This window comes from Pongo pygmaeus, chromosome 10 (genome assembly GCF_028885625.2).
Source record: "Pongo pygmaeus isolate AG05252 chromosome 10, NHGRI_mPonPyg2-v2.0_pri, whole genome shotgun sequence".
NCBI lineage: Eukaryota > Metazoa > Chordata > Mammalia > Primates > Hominidae > Pongo > Pongo pygmaeus.
The window spans coordinates 103880792-103895612 of record NC_072383.2 but is presented as its reverse complement, the minus strand read 5'-3'; the positions used below and the strand labels follow the sequence as shown (position 1 = coordinate 103895612).

At 41.7% G+C, this 14821-nt stretch overlaps 1 protein-coding gene across 1 annotated transcript in view; it reads right to left on the bottom strand.

Moving 5' to 3' along the window:
- Positions 1–14821, bottom strand: part of C10H12orf75 (chromosome 10 C12orf75 homolog) — a 40475-nt gene that overhangs the window by 5366 nt on the left and 20288 nt on the right. Inside the window, exon 3 of the mRNA XM_063646659.1 lies at positions 73–108. Coding sequence (XP_063502729.1) covers positions 73–108 — 36 coding nt within the window. The remainder of the gene's footprint in view (positions 1–72; positions 109–14821) is intronic.

Genomic DNA, 14821 nt, shown 5'->3' with positions numbered 1-14821 from the left:
CTACAGTGTGTTAAATCCATGAGGTATGGCCAAAACCATTCAAACTAAAGCCAGCTGCAACACCAAACATACCTCCTCTTGTCATCTTCTGTTATGGATTCTTCTGTTCTAAAAGGTCAGAAACATTTGCTATAAGACACTTGGTTACATAGCCGGGGACTTCATTTTTTGGTTATGAGAAAAACGGACTACTGAGTTAAAGTCAATTTTATGTCAAATGTTTCCATCAGACTTAAGTAGAGGAGCAAAACTATCCATCAAGTGTTTCTGTGACGATATTCTGCCTTCACCTCAATCGTTCATACGTTAAAACTTGGTAATTTTCTACAAACCAAAATGTGTGAATCCAGCAAATGCCAAAATGCACAACTGCCAAATGAAATGGAAAACTGAGGGCAGCTGAAATTGGAAAGAAGCCTGAGTTACCGTCTTGTGTGTACCACCCACTCCCTGTGTGACAGACAGGCTGTGGGTGAGCTGCCAGCCTGTGTCTCATTTATAAAATAAGCTGGTTGACCAGATGACCCCTCAGGTCTCTTCCAGTCCTAATACATGATTTTAGATCCCTTATGACACTTCAGTGGCACAACTATAGGTACTAGAAGATTTCTTCAGTGCAAAAAGAGTTAATGCCTATTTGATTTTTTTAATCTAAAAACATGAGCCATTTCATACATGATCTACTGCAAAGAGGGAGAAATGTTTAAAAGGACACATTTAGAGGGGATCACTACTTTTAAAATGCACAGCTTCTCTCCTTGCATTAAAAGGAATCCAAGCCAGGCGCTGTGGCTCATGCCTGTAATCCCAGCACTTCGGGAGGCCGAGGCGGGCGGATCACCTGAGGTCAGGAGTTCGAGACCAGCTTGGCCAACATGGTGAAACCCCATCTCTACTAAAAATATAAAAATTAGCCAGGCATGGTGACGCCGTAGTCCCAGCTACTCAAGAGGCTGAGGCACAGGAATCCTTGAACCCAGCAGGTGGAGGTTGCAGTGAGTAGAGATCATGCCATTACACTCCAGCTTGGGCAACAGAGGGATACTTGGTCTCAAAAAAAAAAAAGGAGTCCATATTCTACCAGAATTCCTTGGCATATTTCTAAGAGAGTCAGGACACTTTCCTTGAAGCACTAGTTGGCATACATAAGTTGCTTTTCTGAAAGAAAAAAAAATAATTCAACAAGATTCCAATGTATCTGGCTGAATTCAACTTGTAATGCTAAGGGGCTTCAGTTGAGAAAAAAGCAGACTGCAAACATCTAAACGTCATTGACTCTTCTGATTCAGAGACTGTCTAACTATGATTTTACCCACTTAAAAGCTGTGAATATTTCAAATGTGACTGTATATGTGCATGAGATTTTTGTTTTATTGCAACAGCCAGTAAGTCCAAGTCTATAAAGAAAGAAAGTGTAGATTTAATCATTATCTGGTGAATGCTGGCCATGAACAGCTAATACTGGAAGAGAGTGCAAAATCCATCTTGAGACCTAATTTATGCAAACTGAGCATATAACCTAAATTCACTAGATGGTTATCAGCTTCATTTACCTCTTAACACTGGATCGTTTTTTTAATTCAAGTGTCAAAGTCATACTAATGGTGTTATGCTTATTGATGTGGTATAAGAAAGAGCTGTTCACTACTTTTAATTAAAATGTATTTACAATCCTTTAGCATAGATAACGGAGAAATGATGAGGACAAATGCGTTCAAGATAAGTTCTGATAAGAACTGTTTACTTTGGTCCTGAGTGATTAACTTTCTCATGAAATCACTTGAACCTGTATGTAACTGGTAGCTTATGACACACATTTCCTGCCACAACTATTCTTTTCACATCCATTTACATATCCATTTATTTTAATTCTTTCCCCTTTTGCTTAATGTGCTTAAGGATATATTCGAGGTTTTAAAATATATTTTCACTTTCCCAAAAGTAAGAAAATAGTAATTTACTTTCTCCTATTAAATTATTCAATATCTTAAAACTCAATCTGTGTTCTCCATTATAAAATTAATCAACAACTTTACATGTATAACTGGCAGGAAATGATAATGTAGTTGCCATATTTATTGGATAATAAATTAAGCTTCAGATATAATGCCAAATCTTAAAAAATACTACCTATAAAGACTTATAAGATGTCCACTCTTTTTTTTTTTTTAATTGAGACGGAGTCTTGCTCTGTCACCAGGCTGGAGTGCAGTGGCACAATCTCGGCTCCCTGCAACCTCCAACTCCCTGGTTCAAGTGATTCTCCTGCCTCAGCCTCCCGAGTGGCTGGGATTCCAGGCATGTGCCACCACGCTCAGCTAATTTTTGTATTTTTAGTAGAGACAAGGTTTCAACATGTTAGCCAGGATGGTCTTGATCTCCTGACCTCGTGATCCTCCCACCTCGGCCTCCCAAAGTGCTGGGATTACAGGTGTGAGCCACTGCGCCCGGCCAGATATCCACTCTTTTAAACCTTCCAGTAAGTTGTAAAGCCTGCCTTTGCATACACCCTCCCATGTATAAGACTGTCACTTCATCCATTCCTTCCAGAAACAGTTATTCTACAACACTAGGACTAGAGACCAGGACTCCGTGGGCACAAAGGTGTCATTCATGAGTCTCTCCTGTGTGTCAGGCACAGTGCAGGACACTGCACATGCATCCATGCTATTCCTCACAACAGCTCTGAGGGCCTAGGCCTGAGGAACCAGGTGCAGAAAGCCATGTAATTCATAAACATACGAGACTAACAAGCATGACCAACATCCATACCCCATCCATCTGGCACCAAAGCTATGCTCCACATTCTCATTCACCACTCTGCTTCTCAGGTAGAAAGATGTAAAAGTCAAAAACACTTCCTGTGAAAGACCAACGTAGTGGCTTCTCCTAAAGTGGGCGATTCACCTCCATACTGCTTTTGCAAAAGCTTTGACCATCACCCCATCTCTCAACCTGATTGTGTAACTATACTAGGCACTTTGCTAATCCTATTATATTAGTTCATTTAATCCTTATACAATCTTGCAAGACCAGTACTACACACATTTTAAAAATGAAAAAACTGAGTAGCATGACCAAAGTTACGAAGCTAAATCATAGAGCCAGAATTCAAACCCAGATTTGTGTGATCCTAATTCCTGCTTCATACACTGTAGGCCCATGCTAATTTGCATTAGAGAAACATGCACCTTCCCGCAGCTGGAGCTCTCCAATTTTTTTTTTTTTTTTTTTTTTTTTGAGACGGAGTCTCACTCTGTCACCTAGGCTGGAGTGCAGTGGTGTGATCTCGGCTCACTGCAAGCTCCGCCTCCCAGGTTCACGCCATTCTCCTGCCTCAGCCTCCCGAGTAGCTGGGACTACAGGCACCCGCCACCACACCCGGCTAATTTTTTGTATTTTTAGTAGAGAGGAGGTTTCACCATGTTAGCCAGGATGGTCTCAACCTCCTGACCTCGTGATCCGCCCGCCTCAGCCTCCCAAAGGAGCTCTCCAATTTTTATCATCCCACTCAAGAAAAGTCGGAAACAAGATGGTAGAAGAGTCTTAGTCTGTTTCATCAGCATGAGAAACAACCTCTAACAGCTGCCAGGGACCATCAGTCTTTGCAGATCTTGTCAAATTGCCACATAAGTCATTTTTATGCAGGTACAAAGGTTGTTCTGATGAGCAGTTACATTAGAATCTATTCATCTGGACAACCAGGTCCAGACTAAGGTTAAATCAGAAAGCAGTGGTTGGTCTAAACCAACTCTTCTTGTGGAAGGATAGGTCCAAGCCCTTGTGTTGAGCTGCCTGGGGAGAGAACCAAATGCTGTCCTGCCAGTGTTCAAAGGGACACAGCATCCTACCTGCTGGGGTGGTGTGGTCCTGCCCCAACTGCACAAGCTTTAGCGTAAGGAAGAAAAATGGGTCAATACACAGCAATAAAGACCCCTGGTAAAAGGAAGGCCCAGACATGTTAAGCCAAAGCTCCTGACAGGCCAATGCAATTGCCTCAGGTTATTAGGTTTTTAGGATCCATAGTCTAAAAAGTCTAAAAAGCACACCTTCTGGTTGGGGAACTCATTTCCCTAAAGGTCGTTTTTTGGTAAAAGAAGTGGACATTATCCTCTGGCCGTTCAAAACTGGGATGTTAAATTTATTTTATCACTCAACACTTTTACAAGAAACTTTAAGTCTTTGGGATTTGAATCCTTGTTCTCAAGTTCTCAAGTGCTGAATAATGCCATAGCTATCCAAACATCAGGGCTGCCCCATCTGCAAACCATTTTAAGGAATCAACATACCTTTTTCCCCTCACAAAACTCCTTATTTTGAAAGATTTTACCTGCCTTAATAATTTCAGCCTGGGCAACATGGCAAGACCTCATCTCTACTAAGAACACAGAAAATAAAATACAAGTAGCCAGGTGTGGTGGTGTGCACCTGTGGTCCCAGCTACAGGAGGCAGCGGTGGGAGGATCACACGAGCCTCCCTCTTGTGAAGGAAAAAGGTACGTTGATTCCTTAAAATGATCTACAGGGCAGGCGCGGTGGCTCACACCTCTAATCCCAGCACTTTGGGAGGCCGAGGCGGGCAGATCACCTGAGGTCAGGAGTTCGAGACCAGCCTGGCCAACATGACGAAACCCCATCTCTACTAAAAATACAAAAATTAACTGGGCATGGTGATGTGTGCCTGTTATTTCAGCTACTCGGGAGGCTGAGGCAGGAGAATCGCTTGAACCTGGGAGGCGGAGGTTGCAGTGAGCCGAGATCTCGCCATTGCACTCCAGGCTGGGCAACAGAGACAGACTCGGTCTCACAAAAAAAAGTTCTAAGATGAGGCAGCCCAGATGTTCACCTGAGCCCAGGAGACAGTGGTTGCAGTGAGCCGAGATCACGCCACTGCACTCCAGCCTGGGTGAAAGAGCAAGGCCCGTCTCAAAAAATAAAATTTGTAATAATTCACTTGTCAATATTTTCTTACACATGTAAGTGCCAAAAGGAGCTTCTGATGGGCATGGGTGAACCGAGGTGCCCACAGGTAGCTTATGTCATTCAAATCAAAGGCAAATAAATTTTACATTTACAGGTACACATCACTGTAGGCACACGTAGATTTCTGTTAGGTTTCAGAAGTTACAAAAATAGCGTCTGGTCCTTCTTCAGCCCTGAGGATCCAGAATATCTTGCTGGAAATGGTCATGCTCAGGCCAGAACATCCACAGCCACATAAGCTCCTGGATGAGCCACTCCGTTCTTCACCATGGATGTGATTGTTTTCTTTTCTGGTCACTACAGCTCCAGTTGTAGGGCAGTGACCACTGCATGGTCTGCAGCTGTGATTGCTGATGGACTGCAAAATTTGTCCCCTAAATCAGAGAAAGAAATGGGGAGGGAGAGCAGAACACAGAGCCACACCCTCCCCAGCTTTGTGAGAACAGCAGCCACTGATAGGGCCCAGAAGGTCTTCGGAAGGAGGCAGCAAGGCCCTAGTTTCTACAGTCAGTCCCAATACAGATCAGTAAGAGCAAGGAATGAGATGACTTCACCCTCTAGAATCTTCCCTCAGAGATCAGGGCCTGGAGATTGAATTATTCTGTGCTGGAGGAGATAAACAAAGTGAAGACAAGGCCAATTCATGGTGCCTGAAACTAGAAAAGAGGTCAAACTGTCCTGCTGCACTTGATCACACTCTTTGGGAGTTAATTGGTCCAAATATCTCTACAAACTCAGTTTAAACATAATCTTGCTCCCGTAGAAAAGGAGCAAGTGGACATACAGCAACCAGGATAAATCTCTCATGGTATAATCATAATCTTTTTTTTTTTTTTTTCTGGAGAAGGAGTCTGGCTCTGTTGCCCCGACTGGAGTGCAGTGGTGCAATCTCAGTTCACTGGAACCTCCGCCTCCTGGGTTCAAGCGATTCTCCTATCTCAGCCTCCCAAGTACGTGGGACTATAGGCACACACCACCACACCCAAGTAATTTTTGTATTTTTAGTAGAGACGGGGTCTCACCATGTTGGCCAGGCTGGTCTTGAACTCCTGACCCCAAGTGATCTGCCCGCCTTGCCCTCCCAAAGTGCTGCGATTACAGGTGTGAGCCACTGCGCCCAGCCAGTAATAATCCACTTCTAAATAATAGCCTCCTGGGGTGGAGGGCATAATTCAAGAAGCAATGCCCAGACACCCACAAGCCAATGCACTAAAAACTGGAAAATGGGAGAGATGCAACTTAGGGGCAACAAGAGTACCCTTTAATCTACTATAAATGGGGAAGAAACCTTGAAAATAAGGCTTATACCAAGAGAACCAAAATGCAGAGTTAGAGGAGATAAAGGATCAGGTGCCATAAACCAAATCACCTAAAAACAAAAAGTAAAAGGTGATTTCTACCAGTTTCCCTCCCACCTCTTCTGGCCTGGCCCCAAGCATTGAAGCTTATCACAACTTCTTCAATTTCACAACCATGGAGTCAAACGTTGGTGCCGATGCAGGGGAAAAGAAACTAGCCCAAATTACCAAGGGATCAAGGGAAATCTGGAAACAAGTACATGGCACATCAAGACAAATCCTGCTCTTGCTAGGGGAGCTATGCTAGACATTAAATACATTAGAGAAGTGAAAGGGGAAGGAAGACCCAAGGGAAGGGACTGGAACCAAGTGCTTGGGGGTTTGGTCGAAACATCATCCGCTTTACAGCTGTGCCCAGAGCCAATCTTAGAAGGACGACTGACTTCTGGAGTCCAAAGAGTGCTGGAGGAAGCCAGTACTAAAGGATTTACATTAATTTTACTGAGCAGTGATTTCATTTTCTAGTTACACACGAGCCACTACTCTAAAGAATAAACTTGTGTAATAAGCTTGTTTTTCCAGGGTAAGCATGACTGAAAACCTATCAGTAAATTGCTTTCTCTGGTATAAAGACAATGTTTTGTTTCTCCTCATCTATACCATTTGAAAAATTTGTGGAAAGTAATGCAACATTTGAAAAAATGTAAGAGTGAAACATTTTTTAATCATAACCTCAAACACCATCTTATCAGGAAAACCTTGTATTTATTTATTTTTTATTGTTTTGGTTTTTTTCTGAGACAGGGTCTTGCTCCGTAGCCTAGGCTGGAGAACACTGGCACAATCATAGCTCACTGCAACCTCAACCTCTCAGGCTCAAGCGATGCTCCCATCTCGGCCTCCCTAGTAGCTGGGACCACAGGCGCACACCCCGCACCTGGCTAACATATATTTTTTTTGGTTTTGTAGAGATGGAGTCTCACTATGTTGCCTAGACTGGTCTCAAACTCCTCAGCTCAAGTGATCCTCCCACCTTAGCCTCCTGGGTGGCTAGGGCTACAAACACGTGCCACCACACCCAGCTATAAAACCTTTTAAACCACGAGAACCACAGAACATGTATTCACCAGGTTTAAAAAAAAACACTGAGCCCAGCGCAGTGGCTCACATCTGTAATCTCAGCACTTCAGGCAGCCAAGGCAGACAGATATCTTGAGCCCAGGAGTTCAAGATCAGCTGGGGCAACGAAGGGAGACCCTGTTTCTTCAAAAAATACAAAATAAAATAGCCAAGCATCCTGGCTTGCACCTGTAGTCCCAGCTACTCAGGAGGCTGAAATGGGAAGACTGCCTGAGCCTGGGAGGTCGAGGTTACAGTGAGTCATGATCGCACCACTGCACTCCAGCCTGGGCAACAAAGCAAGACCCTGTGTCTGTCTGTCTGTCTGTCTCTCTCGCTCTCTCCTTCTCTCTCTCTCTCTCTCACACACACACACGCACACACACAGAGAAAATACATTGGGCATTCAACTAAAATCAGGTCTCCTTTTGTTAGCAAAAAATGTAGCTTCTTTTATCAAAGAACAGGTGATCAAGGAGAAAGAATGAGTCCAGGTTCGAGCCACCCATTGAGTATCATAATCATCTCCTAGCCTAAGGTCACACACTTACAGGGCTCTGACTCAGACTTTCAGTCATAGCATTAATAAAACTGTTTGCACAAACAAGTATGATTCAAGGTGACCCCCATAACTCATATTCTCCCCACTTTCAACGTCTTTTGGGATTGTTGAAAAGATAAATCCTCAGCTGATGGTTTAAACACGACTCACTCTTGTAAAGTAAGATACTGTTTAGTGATATGTACCTTACCAAAGTTGGCTTGACACTTGGCATGCAAGAAAAAGAAAGAAGAAAAGAAAAGAAAAAAAAGCAACTGACCAAAGACAACCACTGCAACTAAGATTACAGATGGATGGCTTCGGGTTTCCTCTGTCTCAGAGTTTCTATTAATTCCACTTCTAGCTCACTTCCTGTGAACTTACTAAAACCAGCCAGGTGCTCTTCTTACCCTTCTCAGGGTGAATAGCAGTGCTGATGCAGATTCTCTAGGTAGTTATGCACCCTTCTGTTTTATACTACGTTCACAGACTTTTTCTGAACGAACCGGAGACATTGAATGTCTCTCTAATCATAAATAAGCTCTGCCTTCTTGTAGGTCAGGGTTATGGAAGGTGGGCTGCCTCCAAAACGACCATGTCTCTGTGGCTGCTCTTTGGGGTGGGTGGGCTTTCGTCTACCTGGCCTTTTTTTTAATTAATGTATTTTTTGCATGCCTATTTAAAACCAAATATCTGCATGGAACATCTCAACCTTACAATCATTTCACATTACTATGATTTATCTTACCAACAACTATCACTTTCATTAAGTGAAACCTTATTCAAAGTTAATACATAAAATATGAATCTTTTTCTTCTTCAGTAATATATGGTAGTCAAAATCTTTCATCATTACATTTACTTAGTTTCTGGGTTGTATAAAATAGCTATCCCAAGTGACCTAAAGATTTTAACAGTGAAATAATGGAACCATGTCATGATCGAGGACAAATACAGACGACAAATATGAGATAGCAGCCAGCCATTCGAAACAGCAGCTCCCAAGTCATCCTTGCTACAACTTGCCTGAAAATTCAGAAAGCTCTCACTTCCCTTAGGCTTCTAGAACTAACAAAGTTATGTGGCAAAGAAATGATTTATTTTTTACTTATTCATCAAGAAAAATGTTCTAAATATACAGCTACTCTTATTAGAGCTGATCTAAAAAGAAAAAAAAAAAAAAGCCTGTAGTCTTTTCTTTTTCCCTATTTGCAGTGTCACTAAAGAGGCTAAACTTATTTCGATTCGTAAACAGTAAAAATTGAATATGGAAACCCTGGAGACCATGGCTCTCCTGATCTGTTTCTAGTTACCATTCATGATAACCTTCTGGAATAGGTTTATTAATTGATTGTGTTTACTTCCATCTACACTACAATTCTCCAGATAAAACATAATTATTTAATTTTCTTTATAACATGTTTTCATGATGGTTCCTGCTCCTTGGGGTGGTTTCAATCCATTCTAGCAAACCCTTAATTACACAATGAATTATGTTTTACCATTGGCTGTTTTGGCTTATGTTTAATATCATTCATTTCTTCCCCATTTCAAAACTTCTTTGGACAGTTTTGTTTTGATCTCTCTCCCTGGATGAGCCCATTGGCCAATACTAGTCCCTTTCTTTCTTCCAGAGTATATGACTGGAGAACATGAGTAACATTCACTTCAAAGGAATGCTTTCAACTTCTTTATCCAGAAGCAAGAAATCAAGAGCCTGACTGCAAATTCCCTGTCCTCTCCAGCTCTCCTCCCCCAGTTATTCTCTTACTAAGGGGCACACAGTGTTAGGAATTATTTCAGAATTGGTTGTAAAAATATCATTTGCTGAAAGGCGAGGGTGTACTCTTCATCTCCTTACCTTAAGAAATTTGGCTTTTCCTTACTGGCACCACTTTTCTCAAAACCTCAAGAATATGCATCTTGTTCTCACCTATCCCGCTTCTCCTAACAGGAGATGGAGCCAGCATGCTCATCTCCCCACAGAGCTCTTACAGGTGGGGCCATTTCATTTTCACTCAGAACCTCTCCTCTCTGGAGTCTAAACACTGCCATAACTGTCCCCAGTGCACCAAAGATTTTGACCCTGACCCAAAGTTTTTCTTTCTAAGCACCATTATATTGGTCAATTTAAAACTCCATGAAAATGGCCACGCACAGTGGCACACACCTGTAATCCCAGCACTTTGGGAGGCCAAGGCAGGCGGATCACAAGGTCAGGAGTTCAAGACCAGCCTGGCCAATATGGCGAAATCCTGACTCTACTAAAAATACAAAAATCAGCTGGGCGTGGTGACATGCGCTTGTAATCCTAGCTACTTGGGAGGCTGAGGCAGGAGAATCACTTGAACCCAGGAGGCAGAGGTTGCAGTGAGCTGAGATAGCGCCACTGCACTCCAGCCCGGGCAACAGAGCAAGACTGAAAAAAATAAAAAGAAATTCGTGAAAACCACCCATCCAACCTCTCACCTCATATTTTGCTGACTTCCTCTATCCCAACAACTTCTGTGCTGCTCTGCTAACATACTCCCATGGCTGCTCCATGGAGCTTAGTTCCTGAAACTATTTTACCACATTTTAGAGTAGAAAATCCCACTCCCTAGGGAGGAAAAAAAAATCCTCCTTTCGATAGTCCCATCAATCCCAAGAAGGCTGCTTTCTTATTGCAACATCAGCTCCAGTTCATCCATCCCTCCCCGTCCTCCCTATCCATCAGCCCCTCGTGCTTCCCTTCCCTCTCTCCCTAGCACGTGTCCTGCAGTCAAGTATCTCTGCAGCACTTGCTGGTCACCACCTATTCCTCTCCATCCCTCGATGAATCCGTCCATCTGCTTTCTCTCTTCCTGCTCCTATTTCACAGGGTCCGACCTAAGGAAAATCTCATCGTGGCTACCAATGGGAATATATGATTTCTAACCACAGCAAGGCCCTCAATATGCTGGGTCTTCTGCCATCAAGTATTCATGTCAGAGGCCCTGCCAAATTTTTTCAACATTTTAAACTAACTAATAATTCTAGCTGTCATTCACCAGGGGCAACAAGCATAATGCCAAGTATTTTCCTAGGATATTAAATACACTGTATTTGTAATCTGTCCCTCCAGCAGCTACTTCAGCTCTCTGTGCTCCCCATCTCCTCACTTGCAAAATGAAACATCATTATTCCGTCCATCAGATTATCATGGGTATGGAAGGAGATAATGTACAGAAAATGCTGGAAATCAGTGTATGGTGCACAGTCCTCAGTGAAGATTAGCTACTACTGTAACAATGATGATGATGAAGATGATTACCCTGCACAGTTATTATATTATCCCAATTTCACAGATAATTATACTAAGGACACAATGTAATACAGCTAGCAAATGGTGAAGGGGATTTTAAACACAGGTCTCTCTGCTTCCAAAATGCAGGCTTTTTCAATGCTACTTCAACGCTATTCTCTTCACCCTCAGAAGACAGCGTTACCTTCTACTACATGGATTAGAAAAGAGCCCATCAGACACCCTAAGGTCTGTATCTATGAGGAGCAGAGACGGCTCAGCTGACATGGGTGCATTAGACATGGTAAATTTATAAAGGATCCCAAGAAACTCAACATAAAAGATTCATCATTTCTTTTTTCCAAACACACACACACACAAAAAAACAAATTGCCAATGGGTTTTATGTTATTTCATTCCAAAATATTTTTCTCTATATTTGCTACCTTCCATAATAATAAAATAGCTTTGCCAAGGAAAGAATCTCAATAAAATTCACTTTACATGTTTTAAGTGAAAGAAGTATTCGAATTACACTGTTTACATTGAGTAGCTATGGTTTTTTATTTTCAACAGCAAACATTATATTTGGGTCAATTTATTTAATACTGTTTCTTATTTGAAACAGTCATAATATTCTTATATATATTGCTTAAACCTTAAATCAAGACTTTTTTAAGAACACGAAAACTGATCTACAAAAAAAAAAAATATGCTTTCAATTAAATTCCAATTGTTTCTGCTTGCCCACTTACAATTTCTCCCCTTTTTTTGGTAACGGCATCCCAATTTTTCTGTGGGGAATCACCCCTCTCCCGCTCTTTGGCCATGTGGTTAGGTGGGGTTGATGCTACTGATTGGCTCCAGTGGTGAGCACATGACTGCAGCCTGGCCAATGAGAACCCCACATTCTCCTGGCCCACTGACTGATTCAGAGATAGGAACATGACCCCAACGGGCCAGGAGAGCCCAGCCCTAGGACTTTGGATCAAACTACAAGGAAAAAGAAGCTGTTTTTTCCCACAGGAATTACGAAGCTGATAAGATAAACTGGTCCTGTTTGTCACCACTTGAGGAAAGCTGCCTAAGAATGAAGACGAAAGCAGAGAAGAGAGTTTCTTCCTGTCGTTTGATCACCTGGATCCAGCTGTGACTACAGCCAAGTCCCTGGAGCTTTTCCACTCCACATGCCAATAAATTCCTTTGTGTTTGTTTGTTTAGGCCAGTTTAAACTGGGTTTCTGCCATTTCCTACCAAAAATATCCCAACACAGCCTATTTGTGCCAAATAGCTGAGAATCTGCTACACTAAAATAAGAACATGGTAAATGTTCGCAGGTTTGTGAAAGCAGCCGAATGTCATTACCTTGAATTCACTTCTTTTTTTGTTTGTTTTGTTCAGTGTGTTACTGCACTGTGATTTAATTTCAAAGAGACAGAGAGGAAAAGAAAGGCTTGTTTTCTGATACACATGTAGGCTTTTTCTTATGGTGATTAAGTTTCTAGACATTGTCAACCATGCTTTCAAGTTTTGAAGGTTAACCTAGCTAGGTTTTGAGTTCTCTAGCCTGTCATAGGATCTACATGCATCGTTATTCTCTCCACCACCAGAGAAAAACCCCTTCCCCAAACCACCATCAGCTTTTCTTACTCTCCTGGTTCCTGTCTTTTAGCCGACAGCAATACCCATGCCTCCTCCATGCCAAAAAATAATTAAAAAAAAAAGACAAAAGGAAAAACAAACTTCAATACACAAAATCAACCATACTCACAAATGGGCAGAAACAAATAACCAAAAAACACTTGAAGAAAAGTGTAAAACGTTCATAATGGTGGTAGAAGTAATAACTGAATTTTTCTCTTAAAAAATACTTTCCTGTACTTTCCAAATTTCCTTGGTGTTCTTTTTCTAATACAGTATATTTTGAAAATTTGCCTCCTCTTAAAGCCACCAACATCCCTCCATTCCTTACTGCCAAACAGCGTAAAACCAAAGACCCACATCACTCTCTCCACTTCCTTGCACCTGGCTCACTTCCACTTTGACTTGGTTATCATTCACCCTGCTCAACTGAAACTACAGTCCCCAGGGTGACCAATGTGGCCACCATGACACACGCCATGACTTCTCTTCCTCCTTCAGCCCCCCGTGACCTCTTTGGACTATCAGCCATCGCTTCCCTTGGCTCAAGTTTGACTGCAGCATTATCCTCAGAGTTTCCTTTCCTTTCCTTCCCTGTTCAGTCATTAAACAAATCTTATTAATTGCACTTTCTAATGCATCTTGTTTGCATCACCTCTTCTTTCCCTCTGCCATCTGACCCTCTTGTAGCCTCACTTCCATTATTCCTCTGTGCCTGCACCCTCCCTCATCCCATGTGTCACACTGCTTTGGGAGTTACTGCCCTAAAACTCAAACATAATCATTTAATTCCTCCACCTTAAAATCTCCATCAGCCCTTGAATGCATAAAAATAAACAAGCACAATTATTGGCCTTGCACCCAAGGCCCTTCACAAGCCAGCCCTGCCCATCAACCTCATCTTTCACTTCTGCCCAGACTGTACCACAGGCACAGGCTCCAGGGGACACCACCTGGCTGGCTGGTCCCAGACCTACCGTCCTCTTGCACTCCCATGCCTTCTTTCATGCTTGTTCTCTGCCCTGGGTTGCCATTTTTCCCCTTTTCTGCATGAACTCTTGCTCATCCTTCAATTCCAAGACCAGCATTAAATTCTGAACACTGGAATAATTAGCACTTACCACACTGTATTTTGGTCCCTAGTAGACAGTGACCTACTTCAGGACAGATACATCATTTTATTGGTTATTATATACTGACTTCTCACCTATAGAAAACAGCAAATAAATAAGAAAAAGGAGTAGTAAAAATTGCACACCTTTCCTAGAGAATTGATTTTTTAAATATATAGTATTTCTGGCTTCCAAAAATAACAACCATTTTCCCACAAAGACTTCCCTGTGGTCTGCATAATATTGTGTTTGCCCTAGTCTAAGTTCTTTACTCTCAGTACTTATTCTACTATTTTGGCCAGTTCTTCTGGTTTGGGATCAGTCTGTTTAGATTTTTTTTAAAAATTTTAATGTGCATAATAAAAAAATTAAGTCATCTTAATTTCTTAGCTCATCATTCATTCATGGCATCACCTAATATTACAGTCAAGATTTATAAATCTATAGCTTCCACTTAAAAAATTGAACGTGCTTGAATATACCTTTTGTGTAAGGAAAAGTAATATTATAATGTTCTTTAACTTTTTCCAGATAAATCCACTGCATTTGTTTTTAAAAGGTCATTTATTTAATAAATTACTTTATTTTAAAGTTATACAACATAGAATGAGGTATAGTCCAGGGAAATCTGAAGAATTCAGGATTTTAAATAGTGAAATAGTTAAGTAGTTAAATGGCATCTCGCATCCTGGAACAGTTAATTCTGTTGACAAAATCATCACTAAATTTTATTAGAAAAAGAAAGATGTCATGAAATCACTCCATCCTTAAAGAGCAATGACGGAATTGATTCAACAACTATTTATTCAACACAAACTATGATCAAAGCATGACATGAATAACTCTAGAGCACAATAAAATGGGT